This window comes from Pyrus communis, chromosome 2 (genome assembly GCF_963583255.1).
Source record: "Pyrus communis chromosome 2, drPyrComm1.1, whole genome shotgun sequence".
NCBI lineage: Eukaryota > Viridiplantae > Streptophyta > Magnoliopsida > Rosales > Rosaceae > Pyrus > Pyrus communis.
The window spans coordinates 2,975,204-3,001,998 of record NC_084804.1 but is presented as its reverse complement, the minus strand read 5'-3'; the positions used below and the strand labels follow the sequence as shown (position 1 = coordinate 3,001,998).

Below are 26,795 nucleotides of genomic sequence, written 5' to 3'. Positions count from 1 at the left end.
TTTATTTAAAAGTGATAAAAGAACATTGTATATACACATGTTAAACAACAATTTAACTCTAAAGTTTAACGAGCCATGTTTGGATGACGGTTTTACTAGTTCCAATAGATTGATGCCAAGTTAATAAGGAATGGATTACGAAATGTAAATATAAAAGGGATTAGAAAAAACCCTCCATGTGCATTGCATAGGGATGCGAGAGGAATTTGCTAATCTTTATATGAAAGATGTTATCTATAAATCCTTCTTGAGAACTTTTCTAATCTTCTCTACATAACATTTTATGATCCATTACTTCATAACTTAAGTATCAATTTATTAAAACTTGAAATACTCTGGTCCAAACATAGTCTAAAGAATTCTTGACCAAAGGAGCCAATTATTTTCCTCCACAAATAACATTTTTTATTTTTTTACTTTATTATTTTTCCAATTCTCACATTTCTAAAGTCCATTAATTATATCCCCTTCAAATACCAGCCCAGAGCAATAAAAAAGTTGAAACAAAATTTACCAAGAAAACCCGCAGGGAATCCTGGCTTAAATTCCTATAAATCTCACTCTCTCGAGCCACTCACTCCATCTCTCTCTCTCTAGAAAAAAAAACTAGAGAAAGAAACGAAACATGGGTTCTCCTGCAGTGTTTGTGCAGCTCTCAGTCCTCCTACTGAGCTGCTTCACTGTCTTCGGTAATGTAATTACCACTTTACCCGCCAGTCCTCCAACCCACCCACCGGCTCACCCACCCACTCACGGCCAGCACCACCGCCAACCCCACCCACACCCACCCACTGCCTCCCCAGTTCACCCACCAGCCCACTCTCCGGTGCACCCACCAGCCCACTCTCCGGTGCACCCACCAGCCCACTCTCCGGTGCACCCACCAGCCCACTCTCCGGTTCACCCACCAAGCCCCCACCACCACGACGGCCACCCACCGGTTCACCCTCCTATGTACCCACCTAAGAAACCTTTCCCAAGGAGCTTTGTAGCGGTTCAAGGCGTCGTTTACTGCAAATCTTGCAAATACTCCGGCGTCGACACCCTTAACGGCGCCAAGCCAGTTCTTGGTTAGTCTAAAATGTGTTTACTTTTTACATACGTTTCAAAACAAAAAAAATTTACATATTTTGCACATATAAATAAACAAAAAATTAGTGTTCTTGGTTTAGTCCAAATTAGTCTAATTTTTACTTTATGCACCTAAAAACAGTGTTCTCTTCATGTCCATAGGTATACAGCCATTTTATGAAAATTACAAAATTCACATGGTTTGATTTTACTCATTTTTCTAATAATTTGTTTGAATTGTTTTTTTTTTTGGGCAGGTGCTACAGTAAAGCTACAGTGCAACAACAGAAAGTTCCCATTGGTTGTGAAGGAAACCACAGATAAAAATGGCTACTTTTTTATCACGGCACCCAAGACCATCACCACCTTTGGAGCTCACAAGTGCAAGGTGTCACTCGTCTCCTCTCCCTCCGCCGCCTGCTCCAAGCCGTCCGATCTGCATGGTGGACTGAGCGGTGCTCTGCTGAAGCCTGCGAAGCCATTTATGTCCCAGAAGCTCCCATTCCTTCTCTACAATGTCGGTCCATTCGCCTTTGAGCCCACATGTCCTCGTTAATTTATTTTACAGTTTATTAGAGCTTGTGTTAATTAATGGGGCTTTCTGTTGTCACTTAAGTCTTAATCCCAGATTAATGTGCCATTGTTAGGGTTTCCCCCTGCCCCTGCATGGTTTGAACTTGAAGGAATGGCTGTTTCGAAATAATACTGCTTTGTTATTTGGGTTACAATAATGAATGGTAATTGATGTAGATTTTGGTTCAACTTACGTGCATATACTGAGTTAGTTTAACTTGTAGTAAAAAGTGATATATTTTCAGGGGTAAATTATCACTTCAGATTTGAGGTCTATTACAATCCATACAATATTTTAAAAACATTTTACTTTCATACATTACTTACTATTTTATTTCAGTACATCCGTTACATTTTCTATCTATTGATCCGTTAAGAACCGCGTGACTGCTACATTTATATCACGTGGCAAATTTTTTTTTAATTTCTTTTTAAAAAAATCTGAATCTTCTTAAAAAAAATAATAATAAAATAAAATAAAAAAGAGGAAAACGCAGAACCTACCCAACCTTCCCCGAACCCCTCCCCACCCCTCTTCTCCCTCCCGAGCCTCCCAACCACCTCCCTCTCCTCCACTCTCTTGACCTTCCCTCCCATCCAAAAATCCACCCCATCAGGCATCAGCATTCCATGAATAAACACAATTTCCCAAGCCAACAGCAAGCACATTGTGCGAAGACCAATCGACAAGATTCAGATAGAAATCATCCTGCAAAGCAGGTGCATCCAAAACCTGAACAAGAAACAAAACTTCTGTTTATATATATATAAACCCAATTCACAATGTCCAAAATCAAACCAAACCCAAATCGCCAAAAGACTAGAAAGTGATGAAAGTCATCTTATAAGGTGACTGGGGAACCTTCTGAGGAGCCTTGACGGGGCTATGGTGAACTCCGGTGACCACATCATCGAACCCAAAAGGGGAAAACGAGTGCATTACCGGAAGATGTTGGGGCTGAGAGGGTTCATCTGAATCGTGCTCCTTTTCTCAGGCGTCGCCGGAGGGACGACGCCGGTGGAGTCAGGTCCAAAGAGGGCAGCACGTAGGAGAGTGCCGTAGGCGCTTGACGAATCATCGCGGCCCTCGGATGGAGTATTGGAGATGTCGAAGAGGGGGGAAGTTGGAACCAGATCTACTGGGTATGAACCTATCGGAGTAGATGGTCCTGGACGGTGATTGGTTGTAGTTGATCAGGCAGTCGATGTGCCGAGATAGAGTTAGGGAATGTAGTGCCTGAGGAGTGCGGAGCAGTGTCGGAGTCGATGGGGCTGTCGGAGTGTTATCCTCAGTGTGTGTTTTTGGATGAGAGGGGAGGTGAAGAGAGTGGAGGAGAGGGAGGTGTTTGGGAGGCTCGGGAGGGAGAAGAGAGGTAGGGAGGGGTTGCGGGGAGGTGGTTGGGGGGGGGGGGGGTGCTGGGTGGGTTCTGCGTTTTCAGTTTTTTTTTTTTTTTTTTTTTTACTTCTTCTTCTTTTGTTTGAGAAGATTCAGGTTTTTTTTTTTTTTCAATTTAAAAATTATTTTTTTTGTCATGTGGTACATATTTGCCAACCATACGGTATAAATGTGGTAGTCACGTCAGTTCTTAATGGATCAATGGATGAAAAATATAATAGAGGTACTATATTGAAATAAAATAATAAACGTGATATATATTTTAAAGATGTTGTATGAGGTTAAAAGGATGTAATAGACCTTGAGAGGATATTATGTAATTTACCGTATTTTCAACGGTCAGATGCGGTACTGCTTGTCCTATGGCAGACATGATAGTAACTTTCGCTTTGAATAAATATATAAATAAAATAAAGAACGAGACCAAAAATTTGAACCTCGGCATGCATGCAGTCTAGTGCACTGAGCTCCTTAAGCCATTGGATTCTTTGAAGTGTCCGTAAAATCACATCGAAGAACCCTAAAATGGAACTGCAGTGCGGCCCCTTTGGTGTTTGAAAAATTGGCGTTTTTACCAAACAGATGCAAAAGTCCTTCTCGTAACGGATAATGAGTCAGAACACACCATCATGATATCATCGTAGATCAACAGTTTGCTTTAAAATTTTGGACATGTGAGAGAGTTATAAGTCAAATCATATCATGTGTATAGTGGGACCTGATCAAGCAAATCGTGGTGGAGTAGAATATTTAGGATTGAACTGAAAACAGAGAAAATGTTACGTGGTTGGTTAACTTGGTTTCATCCATCGAAATTCCTGGATTATACTATACATACATACATAAGTTGGCGGATGTGTGGATTTAACTGCAGTTTCTGTGTGGTCGTCTATTGGCTCTGAACTATGTGCATGCACAAACAAGTTAGGTTTCATGATTGGTCATCATGCATGGCTAGGGCAAAATCTTGTGTGTCAAACGCCTAATGGAATAGGTGTTTGCAAGTTTACGTTTCTCTTATGCATTCAAGTGTTTGTAAATTCCTCTCGGGCACGTATGTTATCATTAGGAGGATTGACACAGAACAATCAGTTTTTCTTTGATAATGCGTATTGCGTGATACAGAAAATAAATGATTAAAATTGAAAATAAGAGATTTAATAGTTGTGAAAATCAAATTTAATGGCTAACACATTCGTAACTCTTAAGTGTTTCGTACGTAGTATTGAAGTCGCACTATTTGATATTTTTCTTTCAGTTTTACTGCTTTTATAGAAAGAAAATGATTGTTAAAATGTCCATACGACCATGGCTAGCCAAGTCGCCAGGCTCCTAACATTTTAATTCCAAATGACAGTATAGTGATGATGATTGGGTACATTATCTATTGCTGTGATGACTACACATACGTATGCTGATGATTTCGCGCCCTTTTCTTAGAAGTAGTTTTTAAACAACGATTTTTCTACATTTCCATGATTGCATTGCATTAGGCCATTGCATCAAAATCCGAAACTAAAAGTGTGATTCTTTTCATTAAAAAAACCTAAAAGCAGAGACTCGTTTTCCCCTTAACTCGATCATATCACATACGAAACTTCTCAAACTCCATTTTATGTTTTACAAGGCACTCGTTGTGGTTGAATCGATCTTTTGAGAGCCTGTTGGGCGGCATATATATTCTTAGACATATTTCACAAGCTCTAGAATGTAACAGGAATAAAAAACAGTATATTACGCGTCATAATAAAATAGATGAACAATTGAAAATATATATTATACATCAATTTATATTTTCAAATTTAATTTACGGCCTTATATTCCAAGAATATTGAAGTTTTTTTTTTTCCATGAACTCAATTAGGATTTATGGAAAAGGTCACGGTGTTAAACATTTTAAATCAGTGATTTCACTCTAGTTTTTTTTTTTTTTCTGCAATATTTTCAAAAACTAAAATGCATGAGGGAAAAATGTGAAAATTATTATAACACTAAATAATAATAAGTCTCACCCACACCCTCTCAAGTGAAAGTATATCGAGAATTAAACAGCATGAACAGGAAATAGGATGACTGCTCGGTTGCACTGTTGCAGAACAGGAAATAAAATGAATTTATCGTTACTGTAATATTCTAATTAATATATAATTGCAGAGAAAAACGTCATGTGATGGTGAAATGTTTCATGAAAATTCATTTTTAACTCTATGATTTAGCAGCGCCGATAGTGGTTCTGTTTATAAGACATTATTATTTGTACTAATGCATGCCGATTATCATGTGTCTTCTCAATGGACATGTATAGGTTGAACTTAATACCATCGAATTAGTTGAAAATTAATGCATATCTGGCTAATAGGATTCAAGTTACAAAATCCATATGATTTTAGTTGACACTTGGGAATTTAACAGCAATTTTGTATGCCGAAAATCCAAGCTAGTGTTCCTCATTCCCGCCGGTAATTTGTGAGACATTTCTACTTTATGAGGCATGGTAGTACTATGGTTTTACAATGGGAGGGAATGTCCCAAGCTCGACACACCATTTATACTGAAGTAACATGTGATGGGTGTGGCGGGCTTGTCACCCCTGAGGACATAGGTGCGGGGTGCTTGGCATGCCATGGCTAGCATGACTTGTCAAGTAGTGAGCACCTACTGTCCGATCTTATAGATATTGGACTTCTCAACTCCCACTAACATTCTGAGAGTTCGGGTTAAGCTCTTGCAATTAATCCAAGTAGTAAAGGAAGGGAGAGAATGAAGGGAAATCGTCACGATCATAAAGAAAAAGGCCAGCAACCCACTACTAATTATGTTATTGTTCTCCAACTTGCGTATTACTACCTACTAGTTCAATAAGTGAGATTTTGGGCGACTAGTAGAGGATCCATTCATTACATGTGAAATTTTGTGATGCACAGTTTCTTGCATTCTTCAATAGAGACGTGTTAAGATCCAAATTGATCTGGAATCAAATTCCTATTCATTCCCTCCTATACAAACCAATGAGAAATGGTGAGGAAATGATTCGGATAGGTTTGGGTACGATTCCTTCCAACGTAACCAACATCCATGATTGTGTTGATCTTAGAGAATAACATAACAACCATTGCATAAAGGGCTGTGGAACTATATTTCTATGCTGTAACTACGAGTCAGGCCCATAATTGATCCTCCTAAATCCGTACAATGACACATCCCGATGCGGAATGTCCACATGTCGGACAATAAAATAGAACGAATTTTAGAACGGGATGTAACATCTAAAATTTTTCAACCCCAATCTGATTTTCCCATGTTCTTGCTGATGTCCCCCTTTCCCATAGCATGAAATTGCAATTACAGTATATTTCTACGGTGAAAACGAGGCTGAAGCCCACAAATCCCCCATATTACATGTGGTATTGCATTATTCAATCAGATGTTACACTGTTGCTTACGGACTCGTTGAAAATGCTTTTACACTGACTAACAAAGTTTTTCGAGAAAATAGTTTTGAGTTTCAAAGGCATTTGAATTGTTTTTTGTACGAGGCATTAAATATGTGTTTTTTTTTTTCAAGAAACACTAAGTGTTTTTTCACAATCCAGTTAGATTTTTACTAAAAATTAGTTCCAAAAACATTTTTCCCAAAATCGCTTTCCGTTACTTTAAAAGCACTTCCGAGCTCTTAACATGTTTCATTTAAGTTGCTATGGTTTGGCTGGGTGAAGGGATGGAATTATTGAGCAATTAGAGCTACTCCAGAGCTGGTAAGCACAAGCAATCCTACTAACTTCACTCAGAAAGCAAACGCGTTTACGAGAACAAAACATCCGAATAAAATGACCAAGAAACCAAGCAAGTTCATTAAGCATCACGATATCGCAAAATTGAGGAAGGTAAACGACTTCGATACCAAATATTAAGGCAAAATTCAAGTTTTTATAAAATAGCATAACATATCACAAAGCTCCAGGTTAAAAAAAAGAGAGAAGAAACAAAACCATTCCCATGATCTGCTAGTTTCCTCTATGCCAGTTTAAAAGATGGAAAAGCTACAAAATGCTCGTAAAAACTATATGCCAACGATGCAACAAAAGTTGGACTAACTTCAGATACAAGTCTTTGATGGCCTTATAATCTTCTCTCGCTTCGCAACTATTAAGAGACGTAGCCAGGTTTCCCCGTTCTCAGCAATTGTGAAAATCGATTTAAATCTGCAGTAACCAATCAACGATGAATCGATCAACTATATACGATCAAGAGATATCCAATGTTATTATGACCATAAGTCCGAATGCATCATACAACAGGTAACACGTGAAATGTCAATTAGTGACCTCAACAAGTTAAACACATTCATCCCAGAACCCAGGATTTCATTTCAAGATCAGCAACGAGAAGAGTTCAGTCAACCACTCTACAATTTGGCAGAGTGATTCTGGAAATACACGAGTATCCCAACAAAAGGATAAATCCTAAAACAATCCAATTTGTCTCTAATATAATGACTCCTCCTAACATCATACACTGATCCCCGCTCTCTCACCGTTTAATCCATGTTACAGGAACAATGGAATCTATATCTGATGAAGAATAGTCCTAGAATCGACTCGGCAAGAAGTGATCTGTGAACTTGGCACTGTCTAGTCAGTTGAAGTTTCAATGACTAAAGTAAACCATTACATTCATCATCAAAAACTTTTAACAAACTAGAACTAATACCTGATTCACAGGGAAATCAAATAGACAAAGACCAACAAGCAACAGTGAACGTAATTAAAATGCTTAAACATATACCAAAATTTTCAAAATAAATAAAACAATAAGGAACACATATTACAGTAGACAATGCAGCAAGAAACATTACCCTTCAAGCTTCAACAGCATCAACCGGCTTATCCTCAACATCATTAGCAGCAACATTCGGCTCAGCACCTTGCCCTTCCTCCGTGGGTGGCTGAACTTGCTCATCCTCGGGCAGTGGCTCCTCCACATAGTCATTCTCAAAAGCATCTGGAGGCACCTCATAGATCCTAACTTGGGGCTTCGATGGGTCCTTAACAAGCACATACTTGCCCTCATTCAATTTCATACACAAGTCCACAATCGACTTCACAATCCCCCACATACTGTTTTGGTTCAGATTAATCTGCGAGGCAAACTCCTTGGGCTTGTATCCAACCACAGCCAAAATCACATGGTTAAAGTGATCACGAGGATGAACCCTTGAAACGTAACCCAACTTCATCAAATCAGCACTGGCCAGGAGCGCTTGTGCAGTCCATTTAGCCAACTTGTTGGCATTGTTCTTCAGCTCAGTTGCCAATACAGCTCCCCTCTGAGTCTCCAACTTCTGCCTCCAATCGACACCTGAATATTTCGGATCAAACTCGTTAAGCGCATTCAGGGTCAAAAACGACCTCTGGTTATTCACCTCCATAACACTCTGCACCTCACACCTCGCAACCAGATACATTCCCTCCTCAAGCTTCCACCTCCGGTAGCGATAAGCAACGGAAGCAACCTCCTCTCCTTCATTCGCAAAAGGGTTAGGTTCCTCGAACGTGACCTTATTTCCATCCCTAACCAAAACCTGCTGTGAAAAGTTCTGATTGATATAAGCAGCCTCGACACTCAACGAGTAAGCTGAATTGATATCATCCTTAGCTTCAGGCAAGGGCTCCTGAGAGGTTTCGTGGACCGAAAGCAAATCCAATTGCGACCCATCACGTTTATCAAAGAACAATTTGTTCCCAACTTTCTGAACCACAATATCCCAAGAGTAAACTGACCTAGGTGCACACATGAGAGTCGAGAGAATCGTATCGGTGGCAAAGACTGTGGCTTTATCCTCGTTTGCGAGGCGGCGGATGACGGGGTCATCGGTGGTGGTGACCTTGAAGAAGTTCCTGTTCTTGAACCGCTCGAGCCGCCTCTCGTTCTTAGGGGTGATTCGATCGACGGAGCGATCGTAGAACTCGAGTCCGCCGCAGAGGAGGAGGTCCTCGGGTTCCGGTACAGAAAACGAGAGCTTCGAGAATGTGGAGAAGGGGATCTGTTCCAGCATGTTCCACTCCGGCTGGATATCAACGGAAGATTTGAAAACCGCGGCTTCTCGGCGAGGGGCGTTGACGTTGGACCGGTTCATGTTGTACTGGCGGTCGCGGCGGGCCCGCTCCTTCTCAGCCTCGCGCTTCTTGGCCTCGACCTCCTCGTCACGGCGGTGGGGGAGCTGTCGCTGCTGCTGGAACCGCCACTTGGGGCCGAATCTGGGGCGCGGAGGGGGCTTTCCATCGACGAGACGGAACGAAGCGTCGTCATCGGCGGAGGCGGGGAAGGACTCGTCGTTGGAGAAGTCGAAGACGGCGTCCGATGGGTTCTTAGAGCGGCCAGGATTGTTGAAGGTGCGGGTCCAGTCGGCGATCCGGCCAAGCTTCTCAGAGCGGGAGAAGGGGGCGAAGGGGACGTTTTGGGGCAAATTGGAAGTGGTGGTTGGGGTGGTGGCGCTGTCCGGTGGGCCCCACCCGTCGGGGTTGAAAGGTACGCCGCCGACTTCGAAACCTTCGACCATCGTTGATTGCTGGATTTATGAGATTCAGAGGGCGAAAGAAGCTTTTGGCTGTGATGACAGTGGATTGGGTTTGTGCTTAAAACCCTAGTTTTCGTACGGTTTTTTATACCATGGGTAATTTACCGTTACACCACTGGGCCGTTGTTTGTATTTATGGGGCTTCGTTTCTAGCCCAATTATATTGTTTTGGGGTTTTAAGATTGTTTTGGAAAATAAGTAATTCGTCAAGCATGTATTCTAAGTTCTAAGTGTAAATTGTAGCAATGGTCCAACAACTAAAAATTCATTATTATTGGTCCCTCATCAAAATGTGTAGATATGGTCATTTTTATCAACTTCGTTAGAATTTTGTCAAAATAAGTTATGTTTGAAGGACTATTGCTACAATTGAGGTTTCTCAACTCAGCAAAATGTGTAGTTATGATTATTTTGGTCAACTTCATCAGAGTTTTGTCAAAAAGAGTTATGTTGGAAGAACCATTGCTACATTTGGGTTAAAGTTGAGGGACCATTTCTCTAGTTGGATTAAAGTTGAAGGACCAATGATAATGAATTTTTAGTTGAATGACTATTGCTCCAATTGAGTTAAAGTTAAGGGACCACAGTTACAATTTACTCAAGTTCTAATAGAATTTTTTTTTATTAATACTGAAATTGAAACATAAAATAAATCATAATCAAACAGGTGTGAACTAGGTGAGTTTGGCTAAAACAATGTATTCGTCTATTTGCACTTCAATTCGAGTCCTTTAACTTGTACATTTTTATGACATATTTGATGGGCGAGTGCTAATTATATTTACTTCGTAGGTTCTTTTCAGTTCTGAAATCACTCTTCAAATCTTATCTGCTTTAATGGTTTCCTATAGTCATATGCATCACTTATGACTCTTGATGGATTAATTAGCTCCCTTAACTTGTACGTTTTTATGACATATTTGATGGGCGAGTGCTAATTATATTTACTTCGTAGTTTCTTTTCAGTTCTGAAATCACTCTTCAAATCTTATCTGCTTTAATGGTTTCCTATAGTCATATGCATCACTTATGACTCTTGATGGATTAATTAGCTTTCTCTCAAATGGGAGTTTTGCGCATTATAAGACTTGACCAAACATCTCACGACAAGAGCTGATGACAGCCATACAGCATTGGCATGGGTGGTATTGATTCATTCGATTCTTCTAAATTCATCTGTGGATTTCAATAGCTGGTTACCAAAAAAAAAAAAAAAAAATCCAATCTTTTCTACTTGTGCTATCATATGCTGCATTCGCAATACTGTCAAATTAGCAATTTGTCGTTTAGGCAGTATGTCTTAAGCCATCGTTTGGTCTAATGGCTTCATGTTTCTACTTTATTAGAGGAGATTATAAATTTAAATATCATCGGCGACTGTTATTTTAGTCGGCAATATGTGTAACTCTAACTAAAAACATACGGGACGAATTGTTTTAAGTTATATCCCACATGTATCTACTGTCTAAATCAATCCGATTCCGGCAATTTTTTTATGAAGCTTTGGAGTATTTATTCTTTGCAAACTCTGTAATCTGCTTAACAAAACATTTGATTCGTTTTCTGAAATCAAATCCCATTTTATTCCTTAAACAATACTAATTATATATTAAGCTATTTTAGAACCCTATTAATCATCCTCGAGAATCATTAATTTCCATATACAAATAGACTGGTGAATGCTGTGAGCTTCAAAGAAAGGTTAAGTCGATAAAGAAAACATTTACGAAAAATATATTCAGGTTACAAGAAATATTCATTAAATTTTAAAATTTAATTTGTGCACGTACGAGGAAGGCATAATATTTCTGCATTGCTTCTTTCCTTCCTTTTTCTATTTGTTACTCTGCATGCCAATGACCTAGTTCTTGAAACTTACTGTACACTTCTCCTTGCTTTTGCTTGTCATGTCACTATGGTATTGACATCACTTGGTTTGGAAGTAGGGAATCGTCTATCTTTTCGCATGAAATCGTCTTTCATTTTTGTCGAAACAGTAGTACTTATGATAACAACGTACAAATTTTATGTGTGTGTGCAAGCACGCGCTAGGCAGCTAGCTCATTCACGCTAAGATCGACTTAAACATGTATTTCGATATTATTAGCAAACTGCAGTAAGCTTCAGAATGCTTAGAACTTAGAAAATATTAGCTTCAGATCATCACAAGGGCATTTGAGCTTGATTGACAAAGTTTCCGGCTGAAGACAGCCTGAAAAGATGACCAAATTAAGAAATCACTACAAGAAAAATGGGCATTGGTCACGGTGCCCAAATGGTGACAATAGCTGAAAAATGAGTGCTCATATGCTTCCAAGTGCATCAGCTTGATCATTCACAAACTTCTTATTAAGTTTCTCCGAAATCCTTGCAGCTGCACAGCCTGGTGCCAACTCTTCAATCTACATTACATTCAGAAGAACGTAAATATCTCTAACAAAATGGTGATGTTTTGTGTAGTAATTAATTGTTTCCTTACCTTGGAATGTATTGTATGCAAAACTGTATCTTCAACAACTGAGAAACCGGCATTTACAACGTCAGCTCCCTCTTCATGAAGCACGCGAATCGACTCATTGAACATGAACTGGTATTCCAACCCAGTTATCATCTGAACCTCTAGCACTGAACCCGTTTCATGAATCTCAACCAATGGTGATCCCCCGGTTATTGGTTCAGCACAGCGGCCAAAGCCTGCGTTGCAATGAGTGCTCTTCTCGATTCCCCCCATTAGCCTGTCTTTCTTCTCCCTCATCTTCTCCAAGTTTGTCTGTAGTTGTTTAATGTAGTTTACAGCATCATCTAGTTGATCCGGCAGCGATGCCGCTTCCTGTAACAATAATCCCATGAACAAAATACACATTTCTTTTAGCAGGCTTGTATTGGCAGACAAATATATATGGTGTCAAACTGTGAGTCTGGATTATAATCTTAACAATTACATAAACAGACTCACAGTCTGACAAGAAAACATGATCTATAATGCAAAAACGAAACCCACAAAGAAGATTGAAAGAGAGAGACCCCTGAGCGTTGGTGGGGAACAAGAGAATTGAGCTTGGAGAATAGGGCTTTCATTTGATTTCTTCTGTTTTTTTCTATGGTTTTCCTATCAGCTGTAGATGAACTAGGGCACTTCTCCATCAATCTATTCCAAGCTAGAAAGATATCAAACAATATCCACCAGCAAATTGAAATACTTGATGATTATATTATACAAATACTAACAAATATTGGTCTTCAACTTCTTGTGGTATAATGCGCGCTTTTATTAAGACTCTCATCAGGAGAGAAAGAAAAGCTGAAGAGCAGTACTCTATCATTAGATGCCACTGAAAAATGTTTACAGATCTCAGAAGGCGGTGGGACCCTTTGCTCTCGTTTGTCAGGAAAAAAATTAAATCTGTCTTATAACCGATTGTATATAATTTTAAGTTTATTTTTCTTATTCTATAATAGACATATAGCTATGTATATAACATTTCACATTTAATATCTATCATCTAACAAGGTCCTATGAACACACCACTGATTTTGACCGTCCATTTGACAAATGAAGACACATGTACAATCGTGCAATTTCAAAGTAGTGGAGGTACTTTGAATAAAAGCATGATGAAAACGCAATTTAACAGATTAGTGCCAATTTCATCATTTGGCAGGTATATTGTGTGAAACCTAGACCATTTATTTTACATTCAAATTGTGTCGATTTAGTAGTGTGAAACTGATGAGTCTGACATGTCACATTACACCCTTTAACCTAAAGAAGACTCCGGAGACTTGGAAATTCCAACGACTAAATTTCTGCCATACAAATGCAAGGGACCATTCGTAAACACTCATTGCCATACAAATGCAAGGGACCATTCATCATTCATTTTCTATTCAAGACCTAGTAACTTTAACATTCATTTTTAACTTCCACCTCTCGCAAGTAAAACATTCAATTTGGAAATTGGAGAATATATTATCAAACAAGAAATATACATGTTTAGAGTAAATCTCACATTGAAAAAGGGAGTGAATCCACCTCAACTTTCTTCACTAATCTTAAGAAACAACAAACAGCGAAAGCAAATTAAACAAGAAGTTGAGATGAACTTATGATGAGTCAGAAACTTGTGTTTAAGCTTAAAACAACATTACAATTTTGTTCCTTTTCTTTTTCCCAGGTTTGAGTTTGCATTCTCTAGAAAATTCATTGATAATCCACTCCTGATTAGGGATGGGCAAATACTCATTGGTTATGGGTAACCGCGGTTATCCGTCCATTTAAATTTGACGGTTACTGTTATGGGTAACCGTTTAGATAAATAAACAGTTATGGGTATAACCGTTTATCTCTGAAATTTAAATGGATGGTTATGGGTATTACCCGCCGTTATAAATGGGTTCACATTTAAACATTTATTTAATATATGTAAAACTAAAAAAAAAAAAAAAAATAGTTTCTAACTAGGTTTAGTATCCCGAGATATATTTGGTTATAAAAGGCCATAATATATATATATATATGTATGTATTTATGTATGTATGTATGTATGTCTATGCCTCACTTGAGAAAAAAAAAATATAGTTGATAGAACGGGCTAATATATGTGATTGAATGTGATAAAACATTAGAGTGTTCGACAGTTTTTTTTTTGAAGTCTTTTGGAGCTTTGACCAATTCAAGATAATGATTACCTTGAGCATTTAGAAACATGTTATTATCAATTGATGCGTACCTATATATATATAAACTTAATTGGCCTTGAGTTTTCAATAAATATTTGACCCCAAAATTAGAAATCGATTAAATGGTTTGGATCGATGAACATATGTTTCTAAATAAAAATCCAACTATTTATCAAATTAGCTTATTAGCAGATTGATGTGTACTTACATACATACATACGTACATATATATATACATACACAAGAATATTAATTAACCTACAACCATGCATGATTCTTGTAATAGATTGAACGTCAAATAATTGGGAGACATCACATATATTCATAAATAATATTACCGTTAATATAAAAATACATGTTAAATGTACTTATAACGGTATTTAATAGTTAAAAAAACGAAAATTATGACAAATTTCTTTTTAATTTTCAAGTTGTTAAAAAAATAGGTAGACGGGTAGAAAAAAAGAAGTAAATGGGTACACGGTTATGGGTAAATGGGTACGCGGTTATGGGTATGGTTAACCGTTTATAAATAGTTATGGGTAAATGGGTATGCGGTTATGGGTATGGTTAACCGTTTATAAACAGTTATGTGTATAAGTATACTCGTTTATGTAAATACCCAATGGGTAAACGGTTATGCGGGTAAAAGCTTAAACGGTTATAGGTAAATAACCGCGGTTACCCGTCCGCCATAACCATTGTCCATTCCTACTCCCGATCAAACCTTATCTGAACTGACGACCAATTCTAGAGGATAATGTGAATCGATTGGTTGGTAGGCTAAATATTCCAGTAAACTCTACACATGCTCGAAGAGGGTGTTAAAGTTCCACATTGGTGGTAGGAAAGAAAACTAAGGGGTTTAAATATGATTACCTCACTCTAACTAATACCAAGGCATTTTGTGGTAAAACTCCACACCTGACGAATTGGACAGAAGGTGAAAATGAAGACAGTATCGATGTCGTTAGAGTAGAACGGACCCGACGATCCAAAAATCAAACAGAGGGTCGATCAGGCAAAGGAATACTATTTCCCTTTTCAATTAAGCATATATGATAATGATAAGCCAACCAATAATTAAAGATGATATACTGCTGCAGCTTTAATCTGCATTCACATATTAAAACCTAGTGTGTGTTTTTTTGTTCGTCTTTTCCGACAGAAAACTTCAAGAGCACTATATGTTTATCAGAAACAGTACCGCAGAGAAATATTATTCAAAGTAGCTTTAGGTGTTACTACCACAGCCACATATGTTTCTGGAGATTTATGAAACTAAAGTTACCAGAATGTGTTACTTTATATTTTGAGGGTCGTCTTGCTCTCCAATATTCTCATACAACCTGGCCATTGTTGCTTTCTTCATGCACAAAAGGTGGAGGCACATAGTCTCTCTGGATCATCTTGTTGTTTGATTCGATCCTTTTAGTGTTCAAATCTTTCTCGCTAGCTACGTTGTTTCATTTCTTCCCACAAATTCGTAACTAGCGAGCACGTTTCAAGGTAAATTATCGTAGGGATGATTTTTTTGGAGTATCTAGGCTGCAAAGTTGGTTTTCTTGTAGTGAGCATTACAAACCGTTCAAAATGATAGATATTTAACCTAAGATTTCTTTGCAAATAATTTGAGTATATGTACGTAATACAACTATAACACACTGTGTGATGCGAACAAGTTTCTCCTTTACAGTTTCAGTGGTTAGATTTATGGTACTAAAACTATATATCATGACTTTTAGTATGTATTTTATTCCTGAACCCAAACCCTAGTTTCAGAACCAGAAGTCCTACCTTTATAATCGATACCTTGGTAACTAGATTGTTCCACTATAGCAAAACCTGTCAATTTCATTAAAATTAAGCATCGTTTAGAATATGAGAATAAGAATCAAAATTAAACACGAAGATCTTGCTTAATTAAGTTAGAACTTAGCCCAGGCTGGCACAAGATTAAACAAGCAGCTAAAAAGCGTTGAATAGTAATTGACCAAACCCTAATTTCAAAAATAAATATTCACCTCGAAGAAAATAGAACTCCAATAATTAGTTGGCATCATGATTCATATTTGCCATAGTGGTTTTTCTGGGCAATGCTGCGATTTGCTTGGTACGCCTGGAGTCGTGCAAAAGGACCAAAAAGGGTCCCCATCCTTGTGGACTTCTGCCATGCACTAAAGTTGATTGAATCGGTCTGCGGCGTCCAACTAAGAGGCTCTTTATATTTTTGTGTTCAGAACCAACAAATTTAGAGATACAAACCACTCATTTTAAATCTTCTAGTTTTTATGAGCCCATTCTCATCGGCTTACCTCTCATAAATCAAGAGTCCAAATATCTTTCTCTTTAACAATTCAGATCTCTAAATTCTTGAATTTCGAGCGAGATCCGGAAAGGATCTTGGTTCTGCAGCATCTTCCACTAAAATATAATGACCAAGACTCATACATAAGCACTTCCACAAAAATTCGAAATATAATTAAAAGTTTGATATCAGATTTGTGTATCACAATTAAGTATTAGTTTTTTGGTTGGTAGACACTTTCTAACTTTCCATGAAGTAAACCACAAGACTCAAATCATATGGTAAAATTCCCTACCCCAATTCTCCAATCAAGACAATTCATTGGATCAAATATTGACCCTAACTTGGCGGAGCCAATTATCTGGTGTTAATGGTATAGATTCCTCTTTCTGCTTTTCTTTGGGTCCTTTCTTTTTGTACATATTATGGGTTGGAGAAAACTAACGTGTTACTGACGATCTATTATTCTGTGTATGCAACACATATTACGTAACTTAAGTCGTGAGGCAGATTTTGTAGTTAGTGTCTGATTGAAGTATTCGTATTCTAAATTCCTTTTCATTCCATAAAGTTTTCTTACTATTCTTATCTATCTTTGTACTTTTGCTTTCTCGTTAATCAAGCGGATATAGGATTTGAAATTAGAACCTCTTATAGCAAAGTGAAATGACATAATAGTAAACCAATTTGTAATTTGATTGTCTATTTATTGACCGTGAATTCTTGATAAAATTGTAGCATGTGATGAGTCAATTTTATACTATATATTTTATCCTAATCTTAATATTAATTTATTTGGTTATTTTGTGTGAATTTGATACTTCGAATTAAATTTCTAATGTAGGATATTCGACTTGAGCATAAATTAATCAAACGGACGAATTTTGGAGTGATTCCAATTAGATGATGTTCTTCAGTCTTTCAAGATGATTGTGCCAAAGTATCAGATTTTTCTACTAAGTCGTTTGACCGTGGCAATGAAATAAAGGCCCACGCGCAACTTTTCCATATTGATATTTTTGGATATTTTGGGTATTTTGGAGGTCAGGATGACATATTTTGAGGAAGATTCCTTCTGATGATTTGTTGGGGATGACTTAAGCTTTCAAAAGAGACCTTTTGGGACTAAATCGGAGTTGATTTGGTCGGTCAAAAGTCTGATTCTCTGAGAAGTCCGAATTTTAGTTAAAATAGGAAACCTTTTATTTGCTAGTTTACTATTTTATTATGTTTCCTAGTTTTATTTTAAGACCTTTTATTAAGGAGATTGATCAATTTGGAGAACTTCTCTAGGGTTTGACAATCTGTATTTTTCTTTCAAGATGTTTTCTATCCTTTTTCTATTTTAATAAAATTCCTTTTGTTTGTTGGTCATTTGTAACTAATTTCCGTTTTCTAGGGCGAAGCCACGAGTCTTAGCATGAATATGTAGTTTTTATTCAATTGGTTATGATATTATGCATGCTTATATTGAATTATTAATTATTGTGTTTAAACTGTCTCTATGTCTTAATGCTCAGCTACCATTAGAATGTTTAGATAAGTATTCGGATGCAATTCGGTAGGATTGAGTATTGCTTCTTGTGGTTAATAATTGTAATATCACCTAAGGCGAATATCACGCTCTTAGGGGTTGCATGGTTTTTCAAATGGTTTTCACAAAACTTAATAAGTCTTGCATCTTCATATTTGATCTGAATATCACAGACGGGTTGCATGTTAGATATGTGTTCTTGCTTGAATATCATGAGGAGAATATGCATTAGCAAAATCTAACCTTCAAAGTTGCACATGTAATTCATAAATAATTGGCAAAATTACATAGGATTGTTAAGGTGACGGCATAACTCTAGGGCTTAACTTTACTTTCAAAACCGTTTTCTTTTATTTTCTTTGCTCTTGCCGATTTCTTTTATCTTTTTAATTAAATTCGTTTTTAATATTTTAGGTCATAAAATTAATTCTTTCCAAACTTTGTTTTCAAATAGTTAATTAAAAATTAGTTTAAATACAAATTATTCACTCAATTCTTATGGAGAACAATCTTACTTGAATTACTATACTACAATAGCCTTGTACTCTTGCAAAATTTTTAAGTATTTTTTTCCCTATTTTTATAGATGGTAAAAAATCTTATCAGCCTACCTTCTAAATTCTAAAAGGAAAAAAAAACCAGGCATTCTCTGCCCTAATGGGAAACATCCATCCACCATTTGCTAAAGGGAATGTGCTTGCTTTATCATTGGTTATTCTGGTCAAAAAGGAAATAATTAGGCATTTAAATTACGTCACTTAATTTATGGACCACAACTGTCACTTAATTATATTGTACCTCCAAGCATGCACGACACAGCAGCAGGCCTTGTCAAATGCGACAATTAAAAAAATTGATTCAAGTTTAGGATAAGAACACTATTTGAAACGTTTTACTGTTTTAATAATATATTAGGTAAATTACATTTTAATACCTTAATTTTGAATCGCATAGCAATCTCATACCTTATTTTTTAAATATTATAATGTCATACATTAATTTACGAATTCATTACACTGTTAGACCTTTGTCAACTTTTTTGTCATTTTTTTGCTATTAAATATTGACGTGGTGTACGCCGACCCCACTCTTCACCCAATCCAATATCGTTATTGTGATGTTTTGGACTAATTATATGAAGTATGATATTGTTATGTGATGCAAAGTTAAGATAGTAAAATTTAATTTACTATAACGTAATATATAGTTAGATAAAGACATCACAACAACGATAAATATGTTTCATGTAAGTTACTGTACAAGTCCAGTGCATGTGAAAAACTACAAATCATTGCAAGAGATTGGGATATTTTTGCTGGTTGTGCTGATGTTGCTTGTTGCAATTGGTTTTTATGCTTTTGTAGAAAAGAAAACGTCGAAGGCATGACAAATTACAAACATCACGGATTTAGGTTGAAAGTTATAGGTGGCAAAATAAATAAGAAAGGCCATTACATGCAATGCATCTAAATAAATTCTGCCATCGAATTTGCTGGTTGTGCTGATGGTGCTTGTTGCAATTGGTTTTGATGCTTTTGTAGAAAAGAAAACGTCGAAGGCATGAGAAATTACAAACATCACGGATTTAGGTTGAAATTTATAGGTGGCAAAATAAAGAAGAAAGGCCATTACATGCAATGCATCTAAATAAATTCTGCCATCGAATTTGGTAGCGAAATGTCATATGTGGGGACATAAGGGTTCGATTTAGGAGTGGATTTTAAATAATAAGTGTTTTTGTTGTAAGCACTTTCGTTAGAAACATAATAATATAGAAGTGTTTTAAAGAGAAGCACATGGGAAACTATCTAACAAAATATTTATAAAGGGTCTGAGCAATACTCATGCTTATAGTGCTTTGCTTGGATCCGCTTTTGTTAGAAGGGAAGTCATTTATGCACATTTCATTTGTCGCTTTGTAGACTCTTAATTTCTTATTTCATGTCTTCGAATTGAATAAATCAAAGAAAATTTGAAAACTAAAAATAAACGTGAGTGTGCTTGAATGAATAGCAAAACAAGTTTACTGTCAAAATTTCAAGAAGAACTGCCTCTGCAAAAAACTTTATAATCTATAAAGGGTTTTTTTTTGGCCAAACATTGTTAGAAACACGTATGATTATCCGAAAGTGCTACGAACATGCCCCAACTGTTTTGCAACACAAGGACAACGTGTTTTTTTCCCTTAATTGACAGGACAATTCAAGTTGAGTTCTTGACAATAAAACACACAAGAACATTGTGAGAACTAATGTGAATATGTCCTTCACCTACCTAATTAAAGACCACAGGATTTTTTTGCACCTAAATTTCCATACAAGTGATGAGACATGGTGCAAAGATGGTAGGCCACGCATCCATGGCTGCTTCATAAACAGACAAGTGTGTTTTACATCAAGAGTTCCCAAAGCTTGGCAGCACGGAAGGAGACAAATAGACAAAGGGGTGGATGACGAACGGAGCTTGGCTGCTGAAAAATCAGCAGCAGCTCCTACTGCTAGTGAATTACGGGTGGACATGTGTTCGAGTAATTGATTTTTTAATCGCAACTTAGACACGTGTCCACCCGTGATTCGCTAGCCAAGCTTTCTCCGTGGATGACTGGGTGGTTAGAACAACAAACCAAAGGAGTTGAGGGCTGTAAGGTCATCTCCAACCGAAGGAGGGATAGATGGCTCATGTCCAAGTAATTGATTTTTTAATCGCAACTTAGACATGTGTCCACCCGTGATTCGCTAGCCAAGCTTTCTCCGTGGATGACTGGGTGGTTAGAACAACAAACCAAAGGAGCTAGGGGCTATAAGGTCATCTCCAACCTAATGAGGGACAGATGACTCGTTTTAGCCCTATAGCCCTCCAAGAAATTAATATTTTAATGAACAATGCCAGACCATATTTCATATCATCTCCAACTGAGGGGCCAAAGGGCTATAGGCCAAACATAGTCCTATGACAAAAAATCATCTCTAATCGAGGGGACCAAAGGGTCATGATACGAAATGTGAAGAAGTGAAATAAAATGAGGTGAGATAGTATGAAATGGTAAAAAGTATGTGAGAAATGGTGTAGAAAAAAATTGTCCAACAAAAAAAAAAAAAAAAGTAGGCTGGCTCAACGGGCTAGCTAGCTGGCCGGAGATGATCAACCCACTGGCCTGATTGGTTGGTTTTGACCAGGTGGGGTCGACAAGCCATTTGGCCTAGTCCTTTGTTGGAGACGGTTTTGGTGTCATTTCAGGCTATTTTGGACCCTATGGCCATCTGGCTGGATCGGTTGGAGATGGTCTGAGGTAATTACCTAATTGGAGGAGTCACTCAAAATTATTTAAATGCTTGAGAAGATGAGGGAAAGAGTAAAAGGATCATCGCCAGATCATTTTCATGGGGATCCTAGGGATCCCGTGATCGCGATTGTTCATCATACATCGTGCAGTCAATTTTCGTTAGGTACTATTTACAAATAATTTTAAAATGATTTTTGATCGTACAATGTACGATGGAAGGTCCTGATCACGGGATCCCTAGGATCCCTAGAAAAAGGATCCGACGAGATGTACGATGGAAGGTCCTGATCACGGGATCCCTAGGATCCCCAGAAAAAGGATCTGACGAGGATCCTTTTCCAAGGAAAGAAATTGTAAGACTGCACCAATCATTTTGGTTGTGATAATGACATGTGAAAAGGAACCCCCAATTCATGATTTCATGAACATATGTGAAGGTAAGATGAGAGAAAATCAATTAAGATGGTTTGGACACGTGAACCGAAGATTTACAGATGCTCTAGTTAGATGATGTGACTATGATGACGAGCTTAGGGCAAAAAGGGTTGAGAAAAACCTATAAAGACTATAAGAAAAGATATGGATCACTTAGAACTAACGAAAGATTTGGCACAAAACCGAGTATAATGACGCTCTAGGATTTATACAGCCGCCCTCTTAGTTGGATAAGGTTTGGTGGTGATTGTTTATGAACAAATGTGAATATCTCAATTCCAAATCCTAATTTGCATGAAAAACTTTAGTAAGATAGCTTAATTAAGGTTTGGTGGTGATTGTTTATGAACAAATGTGAATATCTTAATTCTAAATCCTAATTTGCATGAAAAACTTTAGTAAGATAGCCCAATCAAGGACAAGTTAATCAAGTGATTGGTAAAGGTATTCTCACAAAAGAATAATACCCTCAATATTTGTCACGTGATTGCTAAAAGTATTCTCACAAAAGAATAATACCCTCAATATTTGTTTCTTCCAACTGAAAGGGCTTGTATTGAATCTATATCTTCAATTGACTTCAACATCTAAGGATGGCGCTAGTATTCACTAAGGAGGTCTGATTGCTATCTAATTGTCTCTAGTTTATGGACCTATCATGCGGATTGGTCATTACACTTGCAATGGTATCAAGATAAGGTGATTCGTATGCCACCATATTTCGTTTAAAAGTTTAGTAGCTGAAAACATTTAGTGTGAGAGTTGAGTTAATCAGAACCGTCACCATGTGGCATTTTCCACCCCTCATTCTATAATTTATAAATACACAGTGAGTGAGAGATTAAAATATGCAAAATTGATAAGCATTTGTGGTGTACGTGTAAAATATAGAAAAGATATATCTGCTTCACTCCGATGCATGCCTATCAATCAATTGGTTCACTTCCACTTGTTCCACATGAATGTGACATCAAATAAGATGACGATTAAAGAAGACAAACCCTTTTCTTTAATTACAATTTTGACCTGGTGACACTACAAAAGCCAGGATGTCTCACAAGAAAGATGATGGTTCAAGAGAATTTGGGCTTAGGCGTTGGTGTACTATGAGGATGCGCAGGACCAAGCTTCTGAATCCGGTGAAGGAGCTTCCCCTTCTTGTGATCTTGGCAGATTGGACTTGTTACATGAGTCAAGGTTCCGTCGAGGGCGAGGGAAGACTCGAATTGCTCCAATGCTTTTACAACCTGCGGAAACTCGGGCCTTTTGTCCGGATGCAAGGACCAACAATGCTCGATCAATGCTTGCATTGCAGACGGGCAACCCTTCGGGATAATAGGCCTCAAATTCTGAAAAAGCAACCCACCATTTCTTAGAATATGGTTTATACGTAGCTTTAATTCAGAATTTTTCTGATAAGTAACTTTCGTTTGGAGGTTGAGCTTCACGAGAAAGAGTAAATGGCGGAAATATTAGTTCAGCGCAAGAATTTTAGAAACAGAACACCCGAATCATTTGCAAATTCACTTCATTGGGATCTTCATTGGCTACTTCTCGAAGATTAGCCGTCATAGAGAAGTCGAAAGCTAGAACCAAGGAATTAACAAAAGTATGGATGAAGGAGCCTAATATGCACACTTCTAACTATAGGCCAGTAAAACAAAAGTTATGGAAGTACCTTGTTTACAACAGCAAAAGCAGCCTGAATGGGATTCATATCCTCGTAGGGGATTGCTCCAGCCACCATTTCCCACAAGACGAGTCCAAAACTGTACACGTCAACCTTACGCCCATAGGATTTACGCTTGATCATCTCTGGGGCCATCCAACGGTATGTCCCAGGGTCATCAGACAACGAATCACAGTACGCCTCCTCACAAGCTATACCAAAATCGGCAATTTTCAGGTGGAATTCTGCATCAACAAGAACATTTTCGGGCTTAAGGTCCCGATGAATGACTCCTTTTGAGTGTATGTATTCCATTCCCCGAGCAATGTCCAATGCAATGGCAACCAGTTTCTCCAGAGGAAGAGACTTTTCCTCAAGTTTGTGGAGATATGCCCTCAAGGAACCCTCTGATAGATATTCCGTGACTACACAATAAACGGGTGGCTTTCTGCACGCTGCGATGAACTGTTTCAAGGAAACAAATATCAGTAACAAAGGATACACATTATTCTGCAACCTCAAGTTCATGATTTGCAATTATGAAAGTTCCAAACATGGTTAAACTTAAACATATCTGATGTCTAAAAACTCCAAACTAGGAACGATAATTTGCTCACCATTATACGAAATTTCACAATCCAAATGCATACAAGGCGGAAAAAAGGAAGAATTGACATACCTTTATGACATTTGGATGGTGGAGACGAGATAGAAGAGTGACTTCTCTATTAAACTGTTTCTCCAATCGAGCTGCCAAGACTCCGCTATCGTCATCCTCTGGCACCCTGATAATCTTAACAGCAACAGCTTCGTCATTGTAAATACCATGGTAAAGCCTGCTATGCGCCCCATGAGCAAATTTAAGCCCGAGAAACAGCTTCGACAAATCAACACTAAATTCATCGGCAGCTTCCAAAGCATTAACTCTCCCGCCAGCATGATCAAAGTACTTGGCCCAAGGCGATTCCTTCCGGCTCTTCGTCTTGTCATTGACTTTCATAGAAGCCAAGTGCCTGAGGGGGCTCGTATTCATCGAATTCAATGACTTACTATGCGAATCCTTACTGAACAATCTTCCCATCCCCTTTCTCTTAGGATGTGGTGTTGAAAACCTCTTCGTATCAGACTTGGCTTCCTTGAACGCATCAGAGAGGTTGGTCTGAGGCAGAGGGGACAAAGATCTCTGCTTGTTGGTAAGGAGATTTCGCTTAACCGGTGTATGAACAAAATTCCTCTGTATCTTTGAATTACTGGGACTCGATTTCTGCTTCAAGGGAGCCGCTTCCGCTTCTGCCACCGCTGTCGCAGGCCTTGACTTTAATCCGGCAATCCGGTTGTCCTGCAGGGCTAACGGAAGGGAGGCCAACCTTGAAGAATCAAACCGATGCGAAAACTTCGTTCTCCGAATCCAAGAATACGCCTCCTCCTCCATCTTCCCCAGTAATTCTCTCAAATCCCAACCAGCGTTATACCCCAAAAACCTCACTAATCACCTCCTCCTTCTCCTTCAGCCGAGACGAAGGCCTAAATCCAACTGGGAAATCCTCAAACAACCTGAATTCAGCTACAAACAAGCTCGAAAATCTCGAAAAACTCGAAAATCCGAAGTTCTTTAAGCCCATCAACAACAAACTCTAACCTTATAAAAACTAGTTGAAGAAAAAGAAACAAACTTTTTTGAACCCCTTTGGAAGAATGAGGCTGCATCAAATCCTGATAAGCTCATCTCCATCAGAACCAAAATTCCCTCAAACCAACCAAATCCCATCAATCAGCAGGCTCTTCCAATCAAATAATTTGGACACCCTCCTCAGCACCACCAAACTCCCTTAAACTCTCTGAATAAATATAAAAATCAATAAATATAAAAAAAAAAAAACTGGTTATTGTTTCAAAGTCAAACACCACCTTCCGTAAAAGCCTGGAAATTCATACACAAACAACCCAATAAACAAGTCAATAAAAAATAAAATTAGAGCCCCACGAAAACAAAAGTGTGTTCAATTAAATTGAAATGGAAGAAACACCTATGATTACAACCCCATCAAGCACGGAAGAAAAAGCTAAAAAAATAATCATGGTGTCAAAAACAATCATAAATCCACTAAAATAATGCAGAATAAAAAAATACCAGATACAAAAAAAAAAAAAAAAAAAAAAACTAAAAAATAATCAATAAATCACACATAATATCACCGGAAAAAGTAAAAAATATCATATTTTAGACAAAAGGGTACCCAAGTAAAATGCCTGAGCTGTTGAGGAGCTTACCACAAGGGAAATGGCTTCTACATCACGGCGACGAATCACCACGAGCTTCAATGGTATATCACCATTTTCACCATCTGGTATGGGAGACGCTAATGATTTTTATACAGACGGGCAGATTTAAAATACAAAAAAAAAAAAAAATTAAAATTAAAAAAATCCGAATAATTCTGGGGTTTTTTCGGCGAGGATTGCCATACGTATCATGTAAGTTGGGACGTAGATTCCATGGGACCCGGAAACTTTTGGTTAATGGGGCGGTGGGGGTGTGGTGGGGACCACCGGGGGCAGGGGCAGCGGAAGTCAGAAAAGACGGCGAGAGAGGAAGAGGCGAGGTGAGGGAGGAGAGAGAGAGCGATAGAGGAAGAAGCGAGGAGGAAGAGGAACTCGTTTGATTAAAATAATGAGAAATGCGGATTCCATGTGTCGTTATCGGAGAGAATGAGGTACGGATATGGCTTTTTAAAAAGCCCGGTTCCCTACGGTTCCTGGTACGGGTCGCACGGACGCCATCTCTGTGTACGTGTGAGGTGAGACATGTTTGTGGAATTACTAATTGCCCCTTTGTTTTTGGTGTGTGTTTCCTGTTGGGTTATGGAGTTTTGAGGCTAATCTTGGGATTGTGGAGTTTTGCATCTAGGGTTAGTTAAAAAGGGTAATTGGAATCAAACTTTTATCGGAATATGAGGATATATTGGCCGTGTGTTTGTTGGGAGTGTGTAGATGATAGAGTTCGGAATAGATAACGCATCTGTACCGAACTCTATCATCTAACACGTGCATACGGATTAATACTCTATGGATGTGATATTCACATATCTTTTTTTTACTTCTCACACACCTTTCTAATTTTCGGCCGTCAGACGAGGAATTGAAGAAGATAAAATTACAGAAATCAACAAGGAGTATTTAAGAAGTAAAAAATGGTATATGGATAGCACATCCCGTACTTTATTACTTAAGCCATAAGCTATCACACACGTACAATTATCGAATTCTAC

At 38.0% G+C, this 26,795-nt stretch overlaps 4 protein-coding genes across 5 annotated transcripts; 1 reads left to right on the top strand and 3 right to left on the bottom strand.

Annotated features, from left to right (window-relative positions):
* The first annotated feature begins 552 nt into the window (after positions 1-552).
* LOC137726110 (non-classical arabinogalactan protein 31-like) lies at positions 553-1,837 on the top strand. The gene is made up of 2 exons (XM_068464980.1): positions 553-1,070; positions 1,329-1,837. Exons 1-2 carry the CDS (start codon positions 626-628, stop codon positions 1,625-1,627), a joined length of 744 nt encoding a protein of 247 aa, XP_068321081.1. The 5' UTR covers positions 553-625; the 3' UTR covers positions 1,628-1,837.
* Positions 1,838-6,947: 5,110 nt separating this feature from the next.
* LOC137725289 (eukaryotic translation initiation factor 3 subunit D-like) lies at positions 6,948-9,680 on the bottom strand. Its single transcript, XM_068463927.1, has 2 exons — positions 7,896-9,680; positions 6,948-7,242 (listed from the first exon to the last, which is right to left on the bottom strand). The coding sequence occupies exon 1, from the start codon at positions 9,597-9,599 to the stop codon at positions 7,899-7,901; it is 1,701 nt and encodes a 566-aa protein (XP_068320028.1). The 5' UTR covers positions 9,600-9,680; the 3' UTR covers positions 6,948-7,242; positions 7,896-7,898.
* Positions 9,681-11,920: 2,240 nt separating this feature from the next.
* On the bottom strand, positions 11,921-12,824 carry LOC137723947 (transcription factor bHLH162-like). Its single transcript, XM_068463011.1, has 3 exons — positions 12,642-12,824; positions 12,097-12,447; positions 11,921-12,019 (listed from the first exon to the last, which is right to left on the bottom strand). The coding sequence occupies exons 1-3, from the start codon at positions 12,759-12,761 to the stop codon at positions 11,921-11,923; spliced, it is 570 nt and encodes a 189-aa protein (XP_068319112.1). The 5' UTR covers positions 12,762-12,824.
* Positions 12,825-22,843: 10,019 nt separating this feature from the next.
* On the bottom strand, positions 22,844-25,955 carry LOC137725446 (serine/threonine/tyrosine-protein kinase HT1-like). Of its 2 annotated transcripts, none has more exons than XM_068464132.1 (4): positions 25,798-25,955; positions 24,206-25,447; positions 23,536-23,991; positions 22,844-23,206 (listed from the first exon to the last, which is right to left on the bottom strand). In XM_068464132.1, exons 2-4 carry the CDS (start codon positions 24,956-24,958, stop codon positions 22,931-22,933), a joined length of 1,485 nt encoding a protein of 494 aa, XP_068320233.1. In that variant the 5' UTR covers positions 24,959-25,447; positions 25,798-25,955; the 3' UTR covers positions 22,844-22,930. The 2 variants fall into 2 exon arrangements, with proteins under 2 accessions (XP_068320233.1, XP_068320234.1); XM_068464133.1 differs by having other exon boundaries at positions 24,206-25,364.
* Positions 25,956-26,795: the final 840 nt, after the last annotated feature.